Source organism: Palaemon carinicauda, chromosome 20 (assembly GCF_036898095.1).
Source record: "Palaemon carinicauda isolate YSFRI2023 chromosome 20, ASM3689809v2, whole genome shotgun sequence".
Lineage (NCBI taxonomy): Eukaryota > Metazoa > Arthropoda > Malacostraca > Decapoda > Palaemonidae > Palaemon > Palaemon carinicauda.
This window is the reverse complement of record NC_090744.1, coordinates 95462402-95488953: the sequence shown is the minus strand read 5'-3', so window position 1 is coordinate 95488953 and position 26552 is coordinate 95462402. Positions and strand designations below refer to the sequence as shown.

General features: G+C 38.2%; 1 protein-coding gene across 4 annotated transcripts in view; it reads left to right on the top strand.

Moving 5' to 3' along the window:
- The window catches only part of LOC137614326 (protein ELYS-like), a 111000-nt gene extending 94719 nt beyond the window's left edge, over positions 1–16281 (top strand). For 2 of the 4 annotated variants that reach the window (XM_068344087.1, XM_068344086.1), the window contains 5 exons: positions 3382–3549; positions 6476–6652; positions 10934–11212; positions 11943–12015; positions 14064–16281. In XM_068344087.1, the coding sequence (XP_068200188.1) occupies positions 3382–3549; positions 6476–6652; positions 10934–11212; positions 11943–12015; positions 14064–14196 (830 nt within the window). In that variant the 3' untranslated portion in view covers positions 14197–16281. The remainder of the gene's footprint in view (positions 1–3381; positions 3550–6475; positions 6653–10933; positions 11213–11942; positions 12016–14063) is intronic. The other 2 variants (XM_068344088.1, XM_068344089.1) reach the window with 2 other exon arrangements.
- Positions 16282–26552: the final 10271 nt, after the last annotated feature.

Here is a 26552-nt window from a genome sequence, read left to right as displayed (position 1 = left end):
TTTTAAGTCCTCAGATCTCTCAAGTAGACCTCTCCCCTCGAGAATGGTATAGGTTGCCCTATGTCACAAGTGCTGGAATTTTTAAGTGTAGAATGACTCCCTCACCATGGTTCAGGAGTTTGTTGCCAGGACCTAGAATCCAGCTGTTCACAACTTTGAGTCCTTCATCTCTTCCCTACAAGAACCAACTTACCTTCCTGTCCTGGAAGGACACTTTGACTCCTCCTAGAGCAACAGAAGGAATAAGAAGAGATCGAAGAATTTTTTTTTTCCCTGGCTTCATTGACTTTCAGAGGAGAAGGCAAAAGGAGCATCCTCGATTCAAGCTCACGAAGTTAGACATGTTTCATCTATCCTAGCTGTCAGTAAGAACCTATCAGTGGCAGGGTTTTTAAAGACGAAACTGGTGATGATAGATAACCTTTGCTGCCCATTTTACAGAAGCATACCCATAGGTCCATGAATGTTTATCTTTGCCAGGTGGTAGTTGCTCAACAGAATATGTAGCAAACCTAGCTCCTCCACGGGAAAAGAAACATCTTGTCTAAGAAAGCGGTCATATCGCAAGTCGAGTATGGGTGGTAGGATCGACTTGTCCTTCCTTGGAGTGCAGCAGTCACTTTTATTTAATGGATTAGATGCTAGATGCAAGTAAGAAAAGTTTTGTGTAGAATTATATACTCCCAGATAAAAGGGAGGACGAGCATATGTATGCAAACCCTTTTCTTTGAAATAATTAGAAAAGGTTGGTGGCTAATGCACCAGCCACCCATTGAGATACTACCGTCAGAGAGTTATTGGTTCCTTTAACTAGCAAGAGACTGCTACATTGGATTCCTCTCTAGTTACGGCTCATTTTGCCTTTGCTTACACATACCCCAAATAGTCTGGCATATTCTTTACACTTTCTCCTCTGTCCTCAAACACTTGACAACACTGAGATTACCAAACAATTCTTCTTCATCCAACGGGTTACTGCACTGTAATTGTTCAGTGGCCACTCTCCTCTTGGCAAGGGTAGAAGAGACTTTTTAGCTATGGTAAGCAGCTCTTAATATTTTTATTATTAATTCCTAGTTGGAAAAGCAGAATGCTATAAGCTCAGGGGCCCCAACAGGGAAAATAGCCCAGTGAGGAAAGGAAACCAGGAAAAATAAAATATTTTAAGGACAGTAACAACATTAAAATAAATAATTCCTAAATAAACTATAAATACTTTAACAAAACAAGAGGAAGAGACATTAGATAGAATAGTGTGCCCGAGTGTACCCTCAAGCAAGAGAACTCTAACCCAAGACAGTTAAAGGCCATGGTACAGAGGCTATGGCACTACCCAAGACCAGAGAACAGTGGTTTGATTTTGGAGTGTCCTTCTCCTAGAAGAGCTGCTTACCATAGCTAAAGAGTCTCTTCAAAGTTACCAAGAGGAAAGTAGGGGAAGGACTCTCCAAAATCATACCATTGTTCTCTAGCCTTGGGTAGTGCCATAGCCTCTGTACCATGGTCTTCCACTGTCGTGGGTTAGAGTTCTCTTGCTTGAGCACACTGTTCTATCTTATTTCTCTTCCTCTTGTTTTTATAGTTTATATATGATGGATTTATTTGAATGTCACTGTTCTTAAAATATTTATTTTAATTGTTAATTACTTCTCATGTTGTTTCCTTATTTCCTTTCCTCACTCGGCCATTTTCCTTGTTGGAGCCCTCGGGCTTATAGCATTCTGCTTTTCCATATAGGGTTGTAGCTTAGCAAGTAATAATAATAATTATCAAGAGCAGAAGAGATTAGAAGGAATCTAAGTACAGTATGTTTTCTTTAGTGGTGTAAATTCTCATAAATGCATTCTCATTTCTTTAAGTGGAGTAATGCCAACTAGTTATCAAAACAAAAATATATTTTCTTAAATAGGAAATATTGTTCTGTAGATCACTGTAGGTAATAGGCACTTGTTGAATATGTGTATAATTTTAAAAAAATATATACAGTATAAATAAAAACAGAAAATGACTGTAGAACGATAACATGATTTTGAGATATTTTTCCCACCTGATTTAGTCCATATAAAAGATTGGTTAATCCTGCCTTGCAAGTAAGGAAAGCTGAGAAATTAAAATTTTAATTTGGCTAATAATGATACAGTATATTTATATCTAGTGCACATAACTATACCACTGGGCATTGAGTAGACACTTCTTAACCCTTTTACCCCCTAAGGACGTACAGTGAACCCTCGCTACTTCGCGGTTCGACCATCGCGGATTCACCACTTCGCGGATTTTTTCCATAACCCATATATATACAGTAATATATATATATATATATATATATATATATGTATGCATGTATTTATGTATATATGTAGGTATGTATATGTGTATACATATAAATATATATATATATACACACACACATATATATATATATGTATATATACATATATATATATATATATATATATATATATATATATATATATATATATATATATATCTAAAGTAGGAAGATGTGATGTAGTTCTAAGGGAAAAGTATGGGAAATATGTCTGGGTAATAAGCAAAGCTCTACCTCCAGTTTGTTTCTACATTATGATCAGAGATAAATGTACAGTAAACAAAACATTGGTTGCTATTTTTTATCATGCTTTTTAGCATGTTTAGGAAATGCATGATATAAAATCACCTTTAATATTTGTGCCTGTTTTAGTTTAGGGTACTCTAGTACATGCATTAAGTGTTCTGTACATTAAAGGGTAGTTTGTTAACAGTACTACGTACAAGGGAAGGTTTTAAAAGTCTGAATATACATGTTGAATAAATAGGTAAATATGGTGTCACTACTTCGCGGATTTTCACCTATCGCGGCCGCGACTGGAACCTATCTACCGCGATAAACGAGGGTTCACTGTACTGGTACGTTTCACAAAAGCCATCCCTTTACCCCCATGGACGTACCCTTGCAAAAAAATGCTATAAATTTTTTTTTGAATTTTTGGTAATTTTTTTTTTGAGAAAATTCAGGCATTTTCCAAGAGAATGAGACCAACCAGACCTCTCTATGACAAACATTAAGGCTGTTAGAGCAATTTAAAAAAAAATATATTGCAAAATGTGCTGGGAAAAAAATAATCTCCTGGGGGTTAAGGGTTGGAATTTTCCAAATAGCCTGAGGGTAAAAGGGTTAAATGTATGGCAAGGGTTACATACGGTATTGTATAGTGTACCCGTTGGCTTATTGAAACCCAAACATTTTTCATCCAGTGAATGGTTCAGTTATTAGCTAAAGGCAGATTATAACATACTAAATATTAAAATGCATTGAAATGATAATTTACTTTAATGTACAGAACATGTAAATGATTAGGTTGTATTTAATTCTTGCAGATAAAGGACCAACAATAGATTTTACACCAGAAAAAACTAAAACCCGAAAGTCATCAAAGAAGAGCACAGCTAGTGATGATTCAGTATTGATTATTCACGAGTCTGATGATACTAAAGAAATGGTTTTCACTAGTGAAATGGACAGAGACCAGAATGTCGACAATGTTGGTAAGTACATGAATTAAATTTTTGTAATGTTTGTAAGTGTTCTAAAGAATTGCCATTCATACTTGGCCCAAATTCATATGGCCGAGTTCCCCAGACCTGGGCAAGTTATAGGTATGTTTATAATTGATGCCTTTAAATATTTTTTTTTAACACTGGTAGCCTTATGAACTGTTTCAGACTTCTAATTAGATACTGTAAAAGCCACTTAGGATCAGGTCTGATCCTTTATAGCATCGTTAATTTTCTTGATGGAGATTCTACCAAAGTATGTTCAGGTTATGAAATCCGATGGTAGGAAATTACCGGAATACTCGCTACAAGTGTTGAATTGTAGATTTTTTAATTGTTCAGCTTACCTATGGGTCTCAGTGGTGGGTAACCAATAGCAGACTTGATTGCCTTGCTTTGACATTTTATCATGATTAACCCCTTCAGTACAAGGCAGCAGTCCCCACTCAGTAGCTGTATACGAGAATTGCGACTCTTAGATATATTTTTATTCTTCTTCTTCTTCTTCTTTGTCTACATCTTTTCCCACTTCTATGTGGAGTCGATGTTTTTGGTCAGCTTTCTCCATCTACCTCTGTTCAACACCTCATCACCGGTTAATCCCTTTGATTGAAGGTCATGCTTAATTTTTATATTAGCATTTTTATTTTGTTATTGCCAAGTGATTATTAATAATTCCACGATAGATAGCCTTCAAAATATATATAAAACAACTACTGTCGTTAGTGAAATATTTCACTTTTTAAAGAAATGATTAAAAAATATCTATTGCCTTAGACATAAAATGTCTACAATATTGTATATTGCATACGATAAACAAACTTGTCTACTGATGAGAGAGAGAGAGACAGAGAAAAAATGTGTCGTAGATTTCTGTTTTATATAATTTTCTCTAAATAATGGTAAAGTACTGTTATGTGTAAAATATAAAAAGAAAACTTCTATGTTATTCTGTAATAAGTCTACTGTACCACACTTAGCCGTCGGAAGATATAAAACTTCCTGACAGTAATAATGGACTTTACGTTATACAGATGTAATGAAAAGATCCATTTGTTTCGTTTGACACAAGAAGTATTCTATAATTTGTAATTATAAGGTACGGTAAAACACTGCGATGTTGTGTAAAAACTTGTATATTATTTGAAGTACTCTATGTTATTCCAGAATAATTCCATTATATATAGTTGTCGAAAGTAATGGACTTTGTTATACACAAATATAATGATAATATTCGTTTGTTTCCTTTGACACAAGACATATTCTGTAATGTATACAGTAATTTATAAGGCATGTATACAATAAACAAAAAACTGATGATAGAAGATACATATTTCTGCAAGAGAGAGAGAGAGATGTAATATTTAGTTCATTAGACTTGAGGCTTGTTCATTTGTCTGTCATTCCACCATACGTGTCACTGCCACTAACTCGCTATGAACACTATGACAACATAGAAAAACAATAAAATAGGCCTTACATAATAATTAATAAGGACTAGAATCGCAAGTATTTCGGTTGGTGGTGTGCAGAGATGTGATTACACTAAAATAGATCTTATATAATCAAGTATTAGTACTAAAATGGCAAGTATTTCGGTTGGTGTTAGGAGGAGATGTTATGGTCTCCAATGTCTCCAAGTTGGGGGTGTTAGGGGGGTTTTGAGTAATGCCTCGAGTAGGGAATGTCATCATTGGCTAGAGGGAGTGGTGTGATTATTGTATAGTAACAAAATAGCTCTTAAATATTCAGAAATAAAGTCTAGAATCCCCAAAACTCTGTGGGTTGGCTGAAGACTGGAGGAGGAGGGGCTAATATTAGGGAGAGGAGAATTTTTAATGAAATTCCCTGGGTGTGAACTTAGTGTGAGGTATATCAATGTGCTGTACTCTTTCGTAGCTTAGCTTGTAATAATAATAATTAAGATAGCGTATCCAGACATCAAGGTTAGTATTACCAGGCATGTTTTGATCTATCCTGATGTCATCGTAGCAAAGGGGTTAACCATCGAGTGCAAAGATTGTTATTTTCAAAATCTTTTCATCAAAAGATCTAGTCCATATAAATAGCTACATTACCAGTGCAGTGAACATTCTTTGGTGGTGTATACAACACACAAGCAGAGTAATGTCCAGATTATGAATTCAAGTTAAAAGTTCACACTGCCATTACCAAAATTGTAGTCATGTGAGGATATTAAAAATAGACTCAATGATGGATGAGAAAATATTTTTATCTGATTATCTTCACCTCACTTCTCTTAACATATGATTTATTACTGTCAAATTTTGCCTATATCTTTTTCTCAGCTAAGTAAAAGCAGGCAAGTTTTATTTACACCTGTTGCAGGGTTGGTAGAGATCTTGTGAAGTATTAGCTTTCTGTCTTGTGCTAGTGAAATGTTTTATAATTTTAATAAATGTTTATTTTTTTGCTTATCTTTTCTCTTATTTACCCAAGTAGTTATACACCAGGCTCCATGTTTTTAGATGATTAACTCAACTACATCTAGGCTATACTGTACTTGAATTCAGTTTTTTCTGTTTACTCAAAACAAATAACACCCATTTTGCTGCTTCAAATGTACAAATAATTTCTTTTTACTCAAAACTCCATCCCTACCCATATCTCCCTGTACTGTCTTTTCACCTACCTAGTTGTCAAGGTGGGAGAGAATTCCATTCAGTAGACTAGGTTCCGCCACTTGGTTATGTCACTCTAAGTAGTTTTACTTCATACTGAATTTGAATTCATTTTTGTACTCCTCAAATAAAGCATTTGTAAAGTAATGGTCTGTATTTAAAAAAAAATATAAGGTATTTATAGTAATAAGTTGTTTCATAAACTAGTAAGATTCATATCTTTTTGTTTCTATGAAGATTGTTATATTGATCTTGTGGTTTTGAACATCTTGCAGTGCCTGCAGAGAGCCCAGAGATAGCTCTGAAACTATTGGATGCTGGAAAAACAGTGAAACGTCTTCGTCGAAGTAGTTTATTGAAAAAGTCCATGATCTCTCAGGGTAGGAAATTCAAAATGCCAAGACGGTCAGTCAGTTCACTGAAGTTATACTCAGAGCCATCAGAAGCTCCAGGTGAGTTGTAGTTCAATTTACTGTGAATCCCTGTACTTCGTTGGGCTATGATTGATCTCCATATCTTATAAATCCATGATTTAATTTTAATCGATGCAAATAGCACCAAGTTACAAGACCATTCAAGGCTTTTAATCTAATTTAGGAATTCCTGGAGTTTTACTTTAGTAGTTTTTCCTTTGTTCTCTTTCAATTTTAGATTAAATTTAGTGTAGTACTGTACAGTAATCGGAGTGTGACTCATAGAAAGCATGATGACTGATAAGACTAAATAATCAGAGCCCAACACTGCAGGTGAAAATTTTGTGGGTTTTGGATTTTGTTTCCCCTGTGATTTGTTATGACTTGGTTTTTAACTGTTTGTTGGAGTGCATGATGATTGGGGATTGATTGTACTGTATTCTGTTAGTTCATTTGAGATGCTGACTTGTTTTCCTTGGACTTTAGTGATCTGGATGAATACAATGGTTATCTGTTGCTTGGCTTTATTTTAGGTAGTAAGCTCGTGTGGACATATACTAGCGAATGTGGAGTAACTAACTATGGTAGTTACTTTTAATCATTCTATTAATTACTATTTCTATGAACCTCCCTTGATGTTTATATTCTCTGGAAGCTCAGTTTTATCTTCATTTACACCTCAAATTTAAGAAAATCCCTTTTCTTTCTCCAATAAACTTATGCCCTTAGTAAAGTAATGAGCCAGTATAGTAGGCAATGACCAATGACTTGGGCAAACATTGTTCAAATTTTATTTTTTAGTGGTGTCTAATTTTGTCAGTAATTACTGCATAGATTGCTTAAGCAAATTGTTCTTAGGCGATCATGAGTCACATTCTCTATGTCTCTCTTGTTGGATAGTTTTGGGTAAAAATATGTTTTTCTGGTTGCGGACCAAATTTAAAGCTCAAATCTTAAAAGGAAACTTCCTTTTAGTTCTGGGGAAAATCAAGAGAAGACTAAAGTTGATTATAGTGGGCATGATAAAGGTAATAACGCCAGCACCGAACTTCATACGGCACTTAACCCGAAAAGTGCAGCAATGTCATTTTACACCAGTCTGGTGGTGCGGCTATCTTGACAAAAATGCAATGCTTCAGAATCTAATGCATACCATCACCAACGCCTTTGTACTAACTTCGAACATATATCATTCAAATATTTCATCCCTTTACCACTTTGTTATTTTGTTACAAACCATCACAGTTAACTTTATATTGCGCCGTGGCATATCACCCCAGGAATAATGGGTGCGGAGGCTCCATGGATAGTGGGTTGGTGTGGAGCACTGGCCTATAGGGGATAGTGTGTTTTGACTTACTGCACTCCTTGTTATGATTTTTTAGGCTATTTTTTAAAAGTAATCATCACAACTTATCATATATATTGTCTTGTGTAATGATAATAAAGATTCCTAAATATTTTACAATCCTATCTTATAGAATCTTATCTATTTGCAAAAATATTAATGGTGTTCATAGTTGTTATAGAACATTTACTGTTTACTGCCTTTATATTTGTTTTTTTTAGATCTTTCTATATCTATTCATAAAGTAACTCATTACCTTTGCTATTATTGTAAATTTAGTTAAAATGACATAACACATTTATAGAGAATATATCATTTTTACTTAAAAGTTCAATAAGCAAATATTAGTATATTTGAAGGAACAAAGTGATTAGAAATTATGTAATATCCTAGTCATTTACAAACTTATAAAATATTTATTACAAAGAAAATAATATAATATTTATTACAAAGAAAATAATATAATATTTATTACAAAGAAAATAATATAATATTTATTACAAAGAAAATAATATATAAAAAAAAAAACAAGCGGAAGAGAAATAAGATAGAACAGCATCCCCAAGTGTACCCTCAAGCAAGAGAACTCTAATCCAAATTAGTGGAAGGCCATGGTACAAAGGCTCTGTCATTACCCAAGACTTAGAGACCAAAGGTTTGATTTTGGTGTGTCCTTCTCCATATCTAGTCTCTTCTACCCTTACTAAGATGAAAGTAGTCACTGAACAATTACAGTGCAGTGGTTAACCCCTTGAGCAAAGAAGAATTGTTTGGTAATCTCAGTGTTGTTACTTGTTTAAGGACAGAGGAGGATGTAGAAAGAATAGGCCAGCAATGTGAGAATCACGGGAGGTTCGTGGAAGTAAATGGAATTCTAATAGTAAAATTTATTTCTATAATTTTTCTTATTCATATACATGTTAACCCCCTCCCCCACTGACATGGTGTCAAGAGGATAGGAAAATTTTTTGACTTGGAGACTTAAGACAGACACACAGCCATTGGTTATTGCCGTTAACCACTAGATTGTTGTATTACTTTACTAAAGGCATTGAAAGGAAAGAAAACAGGAAAATCTTTATTTTCAAGGGTAAATGACAATAAAATAGCTTCCAGAGAAAGGCAATATGAATATTAGGCTAATACAGTTTAGAAATAAATATAAAAAAACTGGTTTCCAACACTATTCTTGATTTCTTATAAAGCCTTATTGTAACATGCATGTGGTGATGATACAGTATTTCAAAGGTGTACAACCTGTTTAAGACTTGCCCCAAGAACTGGTGAAGTTGAAGAGTGCATCCATAAAAAAGTCTTATAACTATAAACCATTCGTTTGCTAATGATTATGATTATTTTTAGAACTTTGGTTTAATGAAGTTATGGCTGGAGGGAAAACTTCAGACAGGAAGTTAGGAAAATGATGGATATAAACCAACAAAAAATGTATTTAAAGTGAAATTAAATCATTAGTTTCCAAGAAAAAATTGTTGGGAAAGTAAGAGTATTTTAGGTGGAATGCCCCATAAAGCATATCATTTATAGCGGGACGTAACTTGGCATACTGCTGGCAGTTTTAAAAGTAAAATCTACTATCTATTCAGCAATTAGTTGCATTGCTTGGCCTTGGTATTTTGTTTTTCACAAACTTTCACTGAATTTAACTACTGTTACTGCTAACAGTTTGCATTATTCTATTCAAAGCTAACAGTAGTAAGAGTTCTTTGCTAGTCAAAAATTACAGGCGACCTCTTCCTATTTAACTGTTCAACTTGACTTACCTTCCTTCAATTTTTACATAATAACTTTACAAATTCTTTTGAGCCGGCTCCATGACAATCTATAAACATAACCAAGTGATCTGGTTATACTATAGAAATATAATTTTGGAGCATCTGATCAATAGTAGAAATCAGTGATGAAAGAAGAAGCTGAAAGATAGCAGTTGGTGTTTATCCATAATTTTCGGCTTCTTTACACTTGTCCATTTTATGCTATGTCCATGCCCGTTACCATTTTGACTAAATCTCCTCCCCATACCATCACAATGTCTGAACCATCTCGATCTTTGAGCTCTTTTCCAGCCTCTGGTCATCACATCTTAGCAGCAACTAACTAATTTTCAATATCATCTTCCAGTGCATTCCTGCCATGAAGCTCCACATTTTGTAATAAAATCTCTTCAAAACTTCTTAATTTCTTTGCAAGTGCACATCTCTCTCCTGCATAAAATATACAAGCCTCATACATGTCACAAATTTTGATAGGATACAGTATTCTTACTTATCAGTAATCAGGCAGTTGCTTTTTTATTTTAAGATCTCTTAATATCAACTCCTGTATCCAACATATTGGCATTCAACTACAGTATTTACAGAATCTTTTGTAACACCAGCTGTTATACAGAGCATTACATAGCATCAAGTCTGTTCCCATCTGAACTTAATTTTCTTTTATAATATCCATTAACTATGGTTTTCACACACACACACACACACACTCTCTCTCTCTCTCTCTCTCTCTCTCTCTCTCTCTCTCTCTCTCTCTCTCTCTCTCTCTCTCTCTCTCTCTCTCTCTCTCTCTCTCTCTCTCTGTATGTATGTATGTATATATATACACACACACATACATGGTGACTTTTATCTCTCTCTCTCTCTCTCTCTCTCTCTCTCTCTCTCTCTCTCTCTCTCTCTCTCTCTCTCTGTATGTATGTATGTATGTATGTATATACACACACACATACATGGTGACTTTTATCTCAAGGATGGATTTCTTTATAAACAGCCTTTGCAAATGCCATTTGATAATAGTTGGATGTGTCTTTATGGTGGAAATCTAAATTATTATTGACTAGTGAAATTATTAACTAGATAAGTTGAGGTTTATGTAGAGCACAAAAGTTAGGATTGGATTTAACCGATAAAGTTAAGGTTCACCTTTATTAGTGATTAATAATGGAGCATCATCACCAGGAGAAGATAGTGAGACGGAATCCTCTAAGGTAAAGAAGCCTCTCAAATCCATTCGAAGAACAACAAAAGACCTTGAGGCATCTGTCTTAGAAATAGAGTCTGGAAGTCAGGCAGTAAGTATTGATATAAACGAGAATAAGAAATCAAACAAAGAATCCAAATTAATGATTGAAGTGAGCACAGATTCCGAGAAGAAAGTTGAAAAAGAAGAAGTCACTTCCAAACCACAATTTATTTTTGCCGAACCAAAGCCTGTCATCACCGCAAGACAATCAAGAGGTATGTACAAAAGTCAGTTTTGTGTGTAGGTATTTTTTACCTGCTAACATTTGATTTTACTAATCTCATCCTGCTAATGTTTCATTCTAACCATGTTTTTCTTGTGTTTTGTTTTTTCATTTGCAATGATGTACTTTGTGTAACAAATACTGTTTTTATGCAAACAAATCATAAATGGTATTTCTTTGGTTAAAATTACCATTTTGATTTGTATGGGTAGGGAAGATGATTTATTATGAATAGCGTACTAAAGAAACTATAAACTACATTACAATGGTTTTCAAAGTTATTAATATTTTAAGCCTTCCTTTAAAAGGCATATGGTTTATAGACCAGGGGAAAATGAAAAGGAATTAAAGAGTACAGAGAGTAGTGTAACATAATTGAATGGTTACTCGTACAACAAGAATGATATGATCATAGTTGTTTTTTTTGAAATGCAACCGCTTTCAATTTGTAGAATTATTTGAGCTAATGCTGGTTAATAGTTACTGTACTTATTTATAGATTTTGCATTAGTAATAGAAGTAATTTCATTGGCATAGCGAATAGCGCTTAATTTTCTTTTGCATTGTACCTGGCTTTTTTTGTCTAGTTAAGCTAGCTGATTTGAAATTGCTTCTGTAGATTGTTTCATATATGTTTTGGTGGTATATTATATTTTTTTGCAATATCTTTTTATTAGGTTTTGCTAATTTTCTTTAGTTATTTTTTCATGCTTACCTTTCAGCCCTTCAGAGTTTAATGGGGGAAGCAGTTGAATTTCTCTTTTCACCTCCACAGCCTCAAGGAAGGATTGTTAAGTATGTTGAAGATGTTCAATTTAAATCATAAAATATTAGGTTTATAAATAATAGTAACATACCCACTGTTTCTGTCATAGCTTTGGTTTGGCACAAATTAATATCTCAAAGGGCATTTACAAGTGAATAATATATTCACAAATAATGTTGCCTTATTGTATTATCGAGAACATAGTTCAGCTAAGAGATACTTAAAAAAAAAAATTCAAGCTCTGTTCTTTTATGCAAGTTATTAATGTTCATTTTGTGGTGTGTTAGATTTTCAATTATTTTTAATTGTGGACAGATTTTTTGTTGGATATTTCAGTCATATGGTGTAGAATTTGTATTCCAATCATGTTTGTGTGTAATGTTTTGCTGATTTCTATTATGCATGAATATCATATTTGCTTGATTGTAAACTAGTTGTTATTTTGGCTCAGTAAATTATGATTGGCCCACCTTATGTGGAACACAGGCTCTAGATTGGGCAGCCTGTCAAATTTATTTTGGTCATTGTGGTCCAGTCGAAAACTTTTATATGGGATCCTAACAATGTAGAAGACGTTACAATTATTGCATGTAACACTTCACTAATTACCATCTTAAAGACTAAGAAGAAGGCAGCTGAATGTTGTTATCATTGATCTTTTTTCTAAATTGTGAAATAATTCAGATGCTGTCATTTAAAGGTTTAATGAAGACAAGAGTTAGCTTTTGTGTGGAGGAATTACAGCAAGTTTTTCTTGAAGTATGTACATTGGTTGTTTATTAAACATTTCTTATTTATAGTGATTTTATGAAATGTATTTTACCTTGCATATAAAATAATTTACTGTATAATTAAGTTCTCTCAAATGGAAAGAAAATTCTAAGAGCCTCCAATTTATTGATGTATCAAATTTTGTTTTAAAGTACCGTATTTCCCGTGTCATAAGACGCACCTTTTTGCCTGAAAAATTACCCCAAAAATCACCCTGCGTCTTAACACTAGGAAAAATTTGTATAGGGAAGTTTGACAACCCTCAAACACCCAACTAATCACTTACAAATACTCACTCAATAGACATAAAATATAAACCACCAATTATCATTCATATGAAATAGAAAAAAAAATATTTTCATTTGCTTCGTTATTATAGTGCAATAGCAAGATATTTCTTTTGGTAATCAGCTGATGACTCGCTAACTCCCTTCTACCAAAGGCGATATTAATGCGATTGTGTGATGTGAGAAATGGCTAAATGAACTTATTGCTAGTACAGTAAACAAAACGATGACTCTATACATCCATCGATAATCGTGTATATAATATGATATATCTCTATTTCTATATCAGCTGCAGCTGCCGTTGATGGTCCACTGCAGGACAAAGGCTTCAGAAAAGTTCTTCCACTTGCATTTGTTTATGGTCTTTTTATGCCAGTCTATACCCACAAATATTCTTAGCTCGCCACTCCATCATCTCTTCTTTCCCCTGCTAGATAGAATAGATAATAGATAGTTAGTTTAGTTAGTTAGGGGTTGGTCCAGTAATTGTCTTATTTTAATTTCAGTCTGTTTATTCTATTTTAGGGACTCCAAATATTGTACCTTAATTTCAATCTCCTCAGAGTCAATGAATACAATATTAGAGCTGAAAATAATGGGATGTACAATTTGTCATCAAATTTACATTTCTTTAACTATTTAATGGGACAACTCTTCCTTCAAGTTTTAATACTGTATGTATCGTTCGAGCAATATATGGAAATGTCATGGAACTTGTTCCCAGTTTTAATGAAATGAAAATATGTTGTGGTACTATAATTTGCTACCCGTTTGTTCCTTCACTTTGAGTAAAATTATTAGAAACTTTTTGGTGAGTATTTGTGATGAACTACTGTACAGTATCACATAATTGGTATGATTGTTAATTAGATTGTTATTTTAATAATGTGATGTAAGGATGTGCTGATTTTATTTATCATTTCTGGTAACTGGTAACTAAAGCCACTACTGGTGATCCTTATTTAAGAAGTGTTTAGTTGATTATCGAACCTGTATGTTAATTATTCATCCCATTTCAGAACCCATGCAAAAATTGAAAAAACCAGTTCACATTCAGACACGGAGAAAGCCAGGTCGTCCTCGGAAAGAGAAGTAGAAGAGACCTTTGTGAAGCATTCAAAAACTTCTGTAAAGTCATCAAGAAGAAAATAAGCAGTTGTGTTTATCTGAATAACCATAATTTGTTTCTTGCTACGGTCTATTACTGTTTTAGGTTTATGCTATATTGTCAAGTTTTGTATGTGTTAATTTCTCCTACATTTAATAATATATAGAGATCAGCGTATGGAGTATTGTTGAATTTTTTTTATGGATAGTTTTTAATTAAAATTTGACAATATAATAGAAATTTTGTAATGCTCCATTTGTGATAGAAATGTTCGTTAGTAATTTCATAACTTACGAAAATTCTTTCTGTTGACCATTTCCTCTGTTAAACTAAAATGTCAAATGTACAATGTTTCAGCTAATAAGTGCCATTACTTGAAAATAATGCCTTTGTTGTACTTTGTCTGTAGTGGTATCAAGAAATTCTTGTCCCAATATTCATTGGGTTTGTGTTGTGCAAGTTCTAAGTTTCACCAAAAGTGGAGAAAATCAAGAGCATCATGGTAGTTACGTAATATGACCACACTGCTTGGATATTTTGATTCATTAATATTCATGCCATTTAAATAAATGTGGTAACATTTTCAATGTTGGGCAATTATATAGGTACTGTTTATGAATGAATTTGGAGAATTGTACCATTATCAGACATTGTAACCAGTAATACTGTACTTTTAGTTGGCAAATATATATTGTATGAATATTTTTTTTAATTTTTAGATATTTTATCATAAAATCTTATTAATCTTTTAACTGAAAGTAGCCTACCAATCTCACATTACTGAACTCGCAACCTAAGACTCCAGCAACAATGTTCCATAATAAACTAGTTTCTTAACCATCCAATTTCAAGATGATGGAAATATTTGTCTCGAGTACATATATTTCATTGAGGCCATTTTATAGTTAAAAGCTAGTATGAATAGTTTTTGTATATTTTTTGCTCAAAGTGAGCTAAACTATGATCTCCAGTCTTGTCCCTTCCAGTGGGTAATTAGGTTAGGCAACTATTGTCTAGAAAGTGGATGTAACATATTGTGGGGCGTACCGTACCGGTATTGTTTTTGTTTTGCAGTTTTTGCAACTTTGTTGTTTGGAAATAATGAAAATAAAAAAAAGGCTCTGATTTAGTTTTGGGCCGATTATTTATTTTAGTTTCTCTTATTGTTTATGAAATTGTTTAGTTTTATTTTCTAATATGAATTTGCTATATACAAGGATACCTTAGACTGGATTCTTTGAAGTATTTATTCAAAACTTTTTCTTAGTAGAGAGTTTTTTAATGAAGACTGTGATATATTTTGGATAATGTTAAATATCATAAATAGCTGGGTTTGTTAATTTTACTGTTATACTATTTTGCATATTCATTGTTTGGTGATTGTATTGTATAAAGTATTGAAATTCAAGAAGTTTGTGGTGTTTTGTATAAAGTATTGGAATTTAAGTAGTTTGTGGTGTTTGCTGGTAGGATTTTCTTTTTTCCCATGAACCTACGGAGATCTTAAACCTGTTTAATTTGGGAGCATTACAGTACTATTTCATAATATCTTTTTCTAATTGTTTTATTATCACAGATATATTTCTAGTCCATAAATGTTTTTTTTTATAAATGCCAATATTATTTCATGTAGGAAAACTTGTAAATATGTGCACTGTAATGATTGTCATTTTACTATATTGTATGTGAAGTATAAAGTATGGAATGCGACTATTGACTTGAATTGCTGGAAGATATATTTTTCTCTAGAGGACATTGAAGTATGGTTTAGAAATAACAAACTTATAGAGGTTGTTGGAAAATATCTATTCCTAAAAAAAAATTATTCCCTCATGACAGCAAGGGTTGGTAAAATAAAGTTCCTGTGTGTATAGCTGCTAATCCTCTGGAACTGTGTTAGAATGAGCAGTGTTTAAAAATAAAAACTTCCAAGGCCTAGTGACATTATAAATGCAAAGATTATATACATGATATTGCAATATGATATTGCAAATGTACATTTGTGAATTAGAAAGTGTTCCCACTCTTTTGACAATTCTTTTGTATGTAACATTTAAAAAAAAGCTGATTTAACAGCGGAGGACATTTATTTTGTATGAATTTTTTTTTAATAAATGCTGTCTGCTACACGAGGATGTGTTTATTTCCAAATATTTTTTTGTTGCTTGTCATTTGTTTTGTAGAATTTAGTCTTTCTAGAACTCATTGTCCGAACTGACGTCATGCTTCCGCCTTGTTGTATTATGCACAAATTTAATGTCTTCCTCTTCAATCCATTCAAGGTTCTTTTTCTTTTTGGAGAATTTCTGTTGATCAAGGTTTCCAGTACTTTTGATTACTTGTCGACTATACGTATCTTTGTCTTCAGCCTTTCTTCATTTCTATATGTGGTCGTTTCCTATTAGCCTTTTTTTACATTCATCATCTCTAGTTGAAAACATCCCTTGAAAAGGCATTGTGATAGAATACTCAAGGAAAAGGTTTGGTTGAAATCATCTCTTGGAAAGATCTTCCTGGTTAAAAATAAGTCCTGTTCTTTTCAGTTGCTGCTGCTTATGAACTTTACCTACTCAAGCTCTTTCGGGCCTTTTTTCCCCGTCAATTGCTGTTATTTGTTCAGACGCAAATACAAGTTCCTTTACTATTTATAGGGGTATTAAATTTTTGGCAATGCTGAAAACTAGCCAAGACAATTTTAGTGGGGGATAACTACTCCCATCTGCTAGTTAGCGGGTGGGGTAGACCAGTTACCCACGCTCACTCACACCCGTCGGCTGAGTAACCACTTTTACTTTGGCTCCCGTAACTTAAAAACTTGCCTTGACTATTATTAAGTTTTTTCTTTTTCTTTTGTGCAGGTGTGAGTGTGTTTGCTGTCCCGTTATGCGGATGTGTCCTGGTCGCTAAGGCCGCACCTGCGCTACCTTCGTGTCATCCTTTGAAACTGACCCTCACCTCCTGCGCCCGGCTTGGCGGGACCATTGGTTTTCACGGGATGACACCTGTGTTGAGTGTTGGGAGTGGCCTGCCTCCCAGTGGAAGAGGGTTTGGGCATAGGAAGAAGAAGAAGAAGTCTAAGCCTGATTCTTCACCTTCGGGGTCTTCCTCGAAATCGAAGAATCTTGGATCTTGTATTCTTTTGGGCATTGATGGTCCCCCTTTCAAAGGAAGCTCTCTGAGCTTCTTCAGAGGGGAGCGGAGTGAAGGCGGTCATCTTCCTCCGTGTAGGTTGATCCTCTTTGTGTGGGCGCAGGCGCTGCAGCCAATCGGTCAGGCCTTGAGTCTGTTTCCAACGCCGAGTAGTTTGCTGATCCACCAGAGGCGGTGGCAAAGCTTTATCCGAGGCAGGTTTCTCCTTTCGGGGGAACGAGTCTCTTGTTCGCGAGAAAAAACCGCCTCGGGGCATTGGCGGTGCCCGTACGCTTTTGGTTCTCCTTCATGGGCGAAACGAGAGCCTTGTCCTAAGCCTATTATCCTTCCGGAGAACAAACCTCCCTGCGGAGGAGGTATCTCTAGAGTTGGATCAGTCTTCTCCTTGGGTGGAGTCTGCCTGCGTTCCTCTCCGGAGGTATCTCTAGAGCTGGATCAGTCTCCTCCTCGGGCTGTGAGGAGACGTCTTTTTGAACCTGCTGGTTTTCCTTACATTAACCCCTCAGGGTCTCGTGACAGTCACCCTGTGGGCTGGCGTGATCATAAGACCCTGGGAGTCCTTCGGGCCTCCGTCACGTTCAACTTACTGGTTCTCGCGACTTGGAACTTTCGAGTTCCAGTTACTGTATGCTGAGCCTACGGGCTCTCGTAACGATGGTTAGGCTGAGCCTACGGGCTCTCGTAACGATGGTTAGGCTGAGCCTACGGGCTCTCGTAACGATGGTTAGGCTGAGCCTACGGGCTCTCGTGCCATCAGTCACGCTGACCCTTCGGGCTCTCGTGACAAGGAAACCTCGGTTTCCTGTTACGCTGACCCTTCGGGCTTTCTTAACCCTGGTTACTCTGAGCCTTTGGGCTCTCGTGTCTCTTGTCACACTGACCCTTCCGGGTCTCTAGACAGGGAAACCTTGGTTTTCCATTGCGCTGACCCTTCACGGTCTCTCGCGACCCAGGTTATGCTGAGCCCTCAGGCACTCTTGCTATTCGTCACGTTGATCTTTCGGGGGTCTTGTAGCAGGGAAACCATAGTTTCCCGTTATGTTGACCCTTCGGGGTCTTGTAACGTCGATATCGCTGAGCCTGTGGGTTCTCGTGCCGGATGCTATGCTGAACCCTCGGATTCTCGTAGCACAGAGTTCTCTCCTCGTCGCACGAACCCGCGTCATCGAGTTTTACTCTCATGACAGAGTCTTCGGACTCTCATCGCATAGAGCGTTCGTGCTCACACGACCAGCGCTACGCTGAACCCTCGGGTTCTCGCAGCCATCGTCCTATTATCCATCTAACAGGAGTTAGTGACGAGGTTCCTCAAGGTCCTCGTCGTGTGGACTCTTATGGGTCGTGCAACCGGGGTTTACGATCCACTGTTGCTCCCCCTCCTGGTTTTCCACCACTTTAACCAGCTCAGTCTCACGCTGCGTCATGTGACGCTTTTGAAACGCCGGAGATTAACGTTCCTACTTCTCGTTCGAGAGAGGGTTCTTGTGGTTTGCCATCATAAAACCAACCTCGCCTCGCCCCGGTGGCTACCTTGTCCTTGGACGAAGTACCATCTCTATATTTTGCTGCAGAAGGTCACCCCTCCCAGGGTAACCCTCCTGCAAGGAGAGACACCCATCCGTCTCAAGTCTAAAAGGCTTCCATCGCATCAGAGACGTCAGTCGCCCACATGACAACGCCCAGACCTTATCCCTAAGGGTAGGCCTGTGCCAATCTTGCCTGCTGGGAAGCCTCCCTCAGGCAAGAGGGTTAAGAAACCTGCCGAGGTTCCTAAACCCAAGGATCCGTGTCTTTCTAAGGACCTCCACACAAGTTCTTCGGGAGTCCATAATCCCCCAATGGCTTGGAGCATTATTCAGTGTAATGCGTCAAGCTGTGACGGGGGTCATTCGTCGCTTCCAGTCCTTAGGAGGTACTCCTAGGATTCCTTTGTTGCCACCTCTCATCCCTGGGGCTTACCCTCCTGCCGATTCTAGTAGGAGTTAAGAGGATGCCGCTCATCCGGGTCCTTCTGATAGGGACACCTTTCTCCATTCGCAAGAGGCCTCGGAAAGAGTGTGTTCAAGAACTCCAGTGTAGCCACTTGCAGTTCAAGATGCTACAGGCCAGACCTAGGGGGAAGAAGAAGAGGATCTGTCCTTCGCCTCCCAAGGAAGACAGGTTAACTTACTACAGGGACTGGGCGCGACATGCTCCCTCCGGCGGTGGATTTCCATCCCGCCCCATAGACCAGCAGACCCTTTTAGGCCCTCGCTGACAGAGGTTCGCATGCCTCGAAGTAGGGAGCCGAAGGATTCATTTACCATCCCTAAATCCTCGGCCAGGCTTCCCTCTTCGCTGCCTCCTAGGCAGCTGGAAGCGAGTACTTCCTTAGCAGTCCTGTCTTTGGTCTATCCCGATAACGACTACAACCCACTCCAGGCTCCTATGGGTGAGAGTTCAGATGTGGAAGGGCAAAGGGATCCCGAGGACGACGCTTTGCCAGCTGCCGCTAGCCCTAAGCTAACAGAGGATGAGGGGAAGAGTCTGATCATGCCTTCTGGCCGATCTTAGCCTGCATCCGATCCATCGATGGGCTACCAGATCCATCGGTAGCTCCTCTAGATGGATAGGAAACTGTCCTTGACCAGTTTTACCTGTACAAGGAAACCGCAGAGGGCCAGTACAGCTCTGCCCTGGTCAAAGGGGTTGATGAGTGCCAAACAGAAGGCAGTATCCCAGACAACTGGGTCCATCTCCTCGCTCCGCTCCAACTCATCCTCCAAGTTCCTCCCTCCTCCATATAAGTTTCAGAGCAGGTACTACAAGATGCTCGGGGAGTCTCTCCCTACCCTGCATCTCGACCACTCCGTGGAGGCACTCTCGAGTACTAAGCCCTTTGAGAAGCTTACGGGACTTTGTCTTATTTTCGGCCTCCGAGATTCTCAACCAGAAGAAGGAGGCAAAGTACGCCATGCAGCCGACCTTGTGGCTCGACTTCTGATTTTGGTCTTTAGGACAACTGATTTGATCTAAGGATCTGTCTTACGAGTCCTCTAGACTTAGATTTTCCTATTGTCTGGAACTCTGGCCATTGAGTTCCTCTCCCATCAGGTGGTGAATCTTTGGGCTAACACCATCCTGAAGAGGAGAAATGCTGTCATAGGTAGATTCCATAGACATCTCCATTAGGCATGTCGAGTGGGTGGCAAAGAGGTGGAGGAGGCCAGCCAGGACTCCCTCATCCAGAAGGTCCTGACAGCCAGACCTTATCCCTCTCAGCCACAATGGAAACCACAAGCAAAAAGGGCTAGAAACCCGAAACAACAGGGTCAAAAGATGTCAAAGTAAGCCTTTCGTTGGGGGGAGAGGGAAAGAAAGGATCCGGCTGAGGACATTCCCACGAGAATAGGCAGTCCTCCCATTTGTCCACCTGTGGGGGGATGCCTGCAAAGCTGCTGGCAGAGGTGGCTTCACCACACGGCCGAACCCTGGGTGGTCCATTGATTCGTTCAGGATATTGCGTCCCGTTCACTCTCTCTCCAATTATAACAACTTGCGGAATAGATATTTGTTTGAGGCTCGAGGTGAGGGTGGCAGGTTCATCCTTGCCAAGATTCTTGGAAATGATGTGTCCTACCATGCAAGTGGCATTTTTAGATTTATTTCAGAAGCAGGTCTTCTGAAAAATATTTAACTTTTATGACATTCAATTTTTATGATTTTAATTGAATACTCTTTTATTTTTTATTTTATTTTATCTTTTATTTTTGTATACATAAATTAAATGTTACCGGCGTCAATGACCTCAGATGTCAGGATGCCTGAAAACTTTAAATCAATCAATCACTCTCTCTCTCCCTTCACTGACTCGAGTGACGGATCCATTAAATTCCTATGCGAAGGGATCCGCACAGGAGTGTGCCCTCCGGGCAGAAGTCCGGACCATGTCGGAGAAGGGTGCCCAGGCTTTTACCGTCAACTCTTTCTTGTGAGAAAGGCATCTGGAGGCCAGTCATCGACCTCTCAGTTCTAATTAGGTTTGTTGAACAAACCCCGTTCAGAATGGAGACAGCCGACACTGTCAGACGAGCGATAAGACCGCAGGACTTCATGTGCACGCTAGATCTGAAGGACGCATACATCCAGATCCCAATCCATCCATCTTCCAGGAATATCTCTTAGATCATGGTCAACCAGAAGCATTATCAGTTCAGGGTACTGTGTTTCGGTTTTTCCAGAGCACCCTAGGTCTTCATGAGAGTGTTCGCCCTAGTATCATCTTGGTCTCACAAAGTCAGCATCAGTCTTCTAAGATACTTGGACGACTGGCTGATTCTGGCAGACTCGGAGGCGGCCCTTCTCCGCCAACGAGACAAGCTTTCTAAGGTTTTGCCAGGATCTGGGGATCTTGGTAACCCTCGAGAAGTCTCATCTGCTTCCCTCTCAAGAACTGGTATACCTAGGCATGCGCATAGACACCCTAAGGCACAAAGCTTTTCCCATCAGATGAAAGAATTCAGAGACTGAGGAAGATGACACAGGTCTTCCTCGGACAGGAAGAGCTCCCGGCGCAGAGTTGGCTTTGCCTTCTCGGTCACCAGACTTCTCTGATCAGACTGGTCCCCGACAGTCGCCTCAGGATGATATCTCTCCAGTGGCATCAGTCCAGCAATTCCAGGGATCATCTAGTCTACATAGGGCTAGAGGAACGGTCGGATCTCAGATGGTGGCTGGCGGATCTGAACCTCTGCAAATGGGTCGATCTTCTCATCCCCCTCCGGGATTTATACTCTTTTCAGATGCATCAAAAGAAGGGTGGGGGGGGTCCCCACGTGCTGCACCATTACATCTCCTGCCAATGGTCCAAATCAGAAAGGTACCAGCACATAAATCTCTTAGAGATGAGGGCAGCCTTTCGGGCCCTGAAACAGTTCCACCAGGTCCTGGCGGGGCTCTCCATAGTGTTGATGAGCGACAACACCACAGTAGTAGCTTATCTGAACAAACAGGGCGGTACCTGTTTGCAGCAGCTGTGCCATCTTGCAGTAGAAATACTCAGATGGGCAGAAGACAACTCTGTGACTCGATCAGCTCGCTTCATTCAGGACGAGCGGAATGTGTTAGCAGACAAGCTGAGCAGAGCGACTCTGATAGTTGGCAACGAGTGGTCTTTGAATCCTCTGATAGCCAACAGTCCTGAATGTTTGGGGTTCCCTGACTGGATCTGTTCGCAACATCCCCGAATTTCAGGCTCCAGTTATACTGCTCCCCAGTCCCGGATCCCCAAGCTCTTTGGCAAGATGCTTTTCGACAACGGTGGATAAACCTGGACGCTTACGCTTTTCCCCCGTTCTGTCTGATGAGAAAAGTCCTCAACCAGGTACGAGCAAGCTACAACTTGCAAGTGACTTACAGCTCTGCTATGGTATCATGCAGAATGGTTCCTAGACCTGCAACTCCTCATGGAGATCCCGAGGGAGCTCCCTCCACGGCACGACCTCCTCAAACAACCACACGGTAATATCTTCCACAAAACCATAGCTTCGCTTCAGCTTCACGCCTGGAGGCTGTCAAGCACCTTACACAGAGAGACTTTTTGCAACCAGTTGCAACAAGAATAGCTGGACACCTCAAGAAATCCACAGAGGCAGTCTACCAGGCAAAGTGGTCTGTTTTTTGTGGTTGGTTTCGTGGAAGGGGTATCTCTGTCCTCGATGCCTCTGCTCCAACTTTAACGGAGTTCCTTGCATATCTGAAGGAAATAATGCTTCTCTCGGTCTCACCAGTCAAAGGCTATCGCTCAGTCTTGATTCTCGCCTTTGGACTGAAAGGAGTCAATATTTCCTCCTCGGAACTTTCATTGCTCATTCATAGTTACGAGCTTACTTGTCCCCAGTCAGAACTTAGACCTCCTCCTTGGAACATGGTTAGGGTCCTTTGATCCCTGAAGGGCCTCCTTTATGAATCATTACGCCAGACTTCCGATCGCCACCTCACATGGAAGATGGTATTCCTGCTCGCGTTGGTTTCAGCCAATTGAGTCGGTAAACTTCGTGGTCTACCTGTTGACGTTTCCCACTCTAGGAGATGGGGAGAAGTAATCCTCAACTACGTCCCTAAGTTCGTTAATAAGACTCAAAATCCGGGTGTGCTGGACTCTATGTTCGTCCCATCCCAGACAGAGAGTCTTCGTTCCGTAACCGAAGATCCAGACCAACTGTTGTTATGCCCAGTAAGGAGTCTTGAGGTGTCACTTGAGGGGAAAAAAAAAAAAAAAAAAAAGCAGCAGCTCATCCCCATGTACAAGCGATTTTTGTTAGCATGGGGAAGGTCCGGTGGATGGTCACGAGAAATTCAATTTCATCGTGGATCAGGAAAGGGATTGGAAATACTCTCAATCCAGACCCTCCTCCGTCCAATCGACCCAGAGCTCATGACTTTAGTGGCATTGCAACGTCCATGGCATTCAAAAAGAACTTCTCTGTGGCACAGGTAATGCAAGCGGGCGTCATGCTTGTACAGTACTCGAGTTCCTACGGAAAGACAAGCCACTAGTCTCTCTCACACAAGCTTCTACAGGACGCTTTCATTGCGTTACCTTGTAACGACATTGGTTTTAGCAACGGAAAGGTTCCTACTAATTCAATTATTGATCAAATAAGAGAGAACCCCAGGTCATAGCCAAGGCCAGTTGGTAGGACTTCCTCCTTCCTAAGAGTATGTTGCCCCTATATATAGTGAAGGGTTTGTATTTGCGTTGGAACAAATAACAAATTTGGAAATAATTTTTATTTTTTCTAGCATACAAACCTGGATCTATTTATACAAATTGGCCTGCCACCCTATCCCCCTAGCCCTGCCAGAAAGCAAAAGTGGTTATTCAGCCGACAGGTGCGAGTGAGCTGGCTATCTGGTCTATCCCACCCCCCACCCGCTAACTAGTGGATGGAGGTAGTTATCCCTCACTAAAATTGTCTTGGCTAGTTTTCAGCTCTGCCAAAAAGTTAATAACCCTATAAGTAGCTCCAGGTTTGTATGCTAGGAAAAATACAAATTATCTCCAAATTTGTTATTTTTCCATAAAAACTTTGACCTTATTTCTGGCCTCCTACCTTCAGCTCTATGTTTATGACTTTACCTCCATAGGAGATTAGTGCTGTCACTGCACCTCATGTGGTGTAATTTAGGGACTATTTAAGAGACTTTGCTACATTCTTTCAGCCCCTAGCTGCACTTGCGTTATATTATGTTGCTTTCTTCTATATATATATGTCCAACCTCTTTTCACTTTTACCTCATTGCGTAACACCAGTGTTTTTCCCTGGATAAAGTGGTGCTGAAGGGTACTGCAGGCCCCAGTATTGGCTATTTAGTCAAAAATCCAAATCACTACACTACAACTTACTCGAATAAAATTATTTCTAATTTTACCTCCTCTTGCAAGTCCACACATCAATCTTGATATCTTATCTATCACTACAATTTTTCATTCTTTGGCCTTCTTTATAGTCCACATCTCACACTCGTAAACCATTGCTAGTCTTTAGTTACAATTTTAGAATTAAATTACAAACTTATCCTATTGGTGCACAAGATACCTAATAACTTCAATTCATCAAAGCAGTATATTCTGAGTCCATATCTCAATATTTTTTTACATTTGATCCAAGTTATTCATAGAATCTAATCCTTTACCAGTCCAATTTCACTGTACCCTGTCTTCTTCCTTCCATCAATGGACTTTTCTTTGTCTTACTTATTTTTAGGCTTCAATCTTATACACATGATCCAAGTTATTTATAGAATCTAATTTTATGAGTTCATTTTCACTGTACCCTGTCTGTCTTTTTCCATCAATACACTTTTCTTTTTCTTGCTTATTTTTTGGCTTTGATCTTCAGGTACCTACTGTATTTACACTTTCCTGTCTTCAACTTTGCTCCTTCTTAAGTCAAGTTTACCAAACCAATGTCGTTGGAAATGGCACACTTCAAGAGACTTCCTATTTCAAATCTGATGTTATGATGTCCATCGTGGGGTCAAAGATGGGTAGCTAAGGCCTGATCCCTGCCGTAGCACACCCAACAAATCAAACTTTCCTCTAGTTCCAACAGAGGTTTTTACTTATGTGGTTACCTCTGCATACATATCTTGTACAACTCAACACTTTTCATACATAACCAAGATTCTTACCTCGGTGCTTGGTTATACGATTAGTACTGTATTCAAAATCATTAAATACAGGATGTACAATAGTTCTTTCTGTTTTTTTCCATGTCTTAATGGAAAGATTGCATCAACAGTGCCCTTCCCATTGCATGACCAAAATTGCTTTACTTATTGTAAGTTGCTTCCTCATTCTTCTATGATTTATTTATAACCTTTATTTAATCTTCATTTAATGGAATATCAGTTTTATCCCTCAATAATGAAAGTAATCTTATATTGCTTTTTTATATATTTGGACCAGAATGTTATTCTTATAGATGTATCCTGAAGTTGTTTTTGGTGGTAGATGTTACACAACAAATCCAATATATCTATCCCTTCACTTCACAAACATTTCCACATTTCGACTGGTATACCAGCAAATCCTGCTGCCTTTTCCCCTCTGTATTTTATTAAGTGCTTTCTTCACTATATTTTTTACAACACCATAACCAATCTAACTGCATATTGGCCCATTCTGTTCTACTGGTTCTTTTCATTTAAAATCTTTACAAAATATTCTTTCAACTTAGTTTTATACTTTCCTCCTCTGACAAAAATCTTCCATCCTTATCCTTGATTTGTTTGATATATCACAATTGCTATTATTTCCTTTTAGCCATCTTGTATGGAAATACAGTATACATATAAATATTTGATCCTTGTGTGTAATTTTTCATACAATTTGTTTCTTGTTCTTCTATTTACCCTAACTATAGCCTTTTCGTGGTTTTAAAGGGGTTGAGGTTCTGTTTGGTCTCCAAAAAATTTCTTGTGCAAGGTTAGAACAGAGAAGCCAATACAGATTAAATACCAAAGAAATATTGTCGCCCCTGCTCAAGGGCCAGTGTATCAAAGTACAAAGCAGCACCCAGTGTGTTAACAAACCTCAATATATATGTGTTGAAGGTCTCGTGCTTCACGCAGTTCATTTGTTATTGGGGCCGGAGAGGGAGAGGAGCAGCAGAAGGAGTAACAGCTGTGTGCGACTACTATTAAAAATGTCTTAGAAATAGACACCAGACTTTACTTTGCTCTGCTACACTGATCTACAATCTTA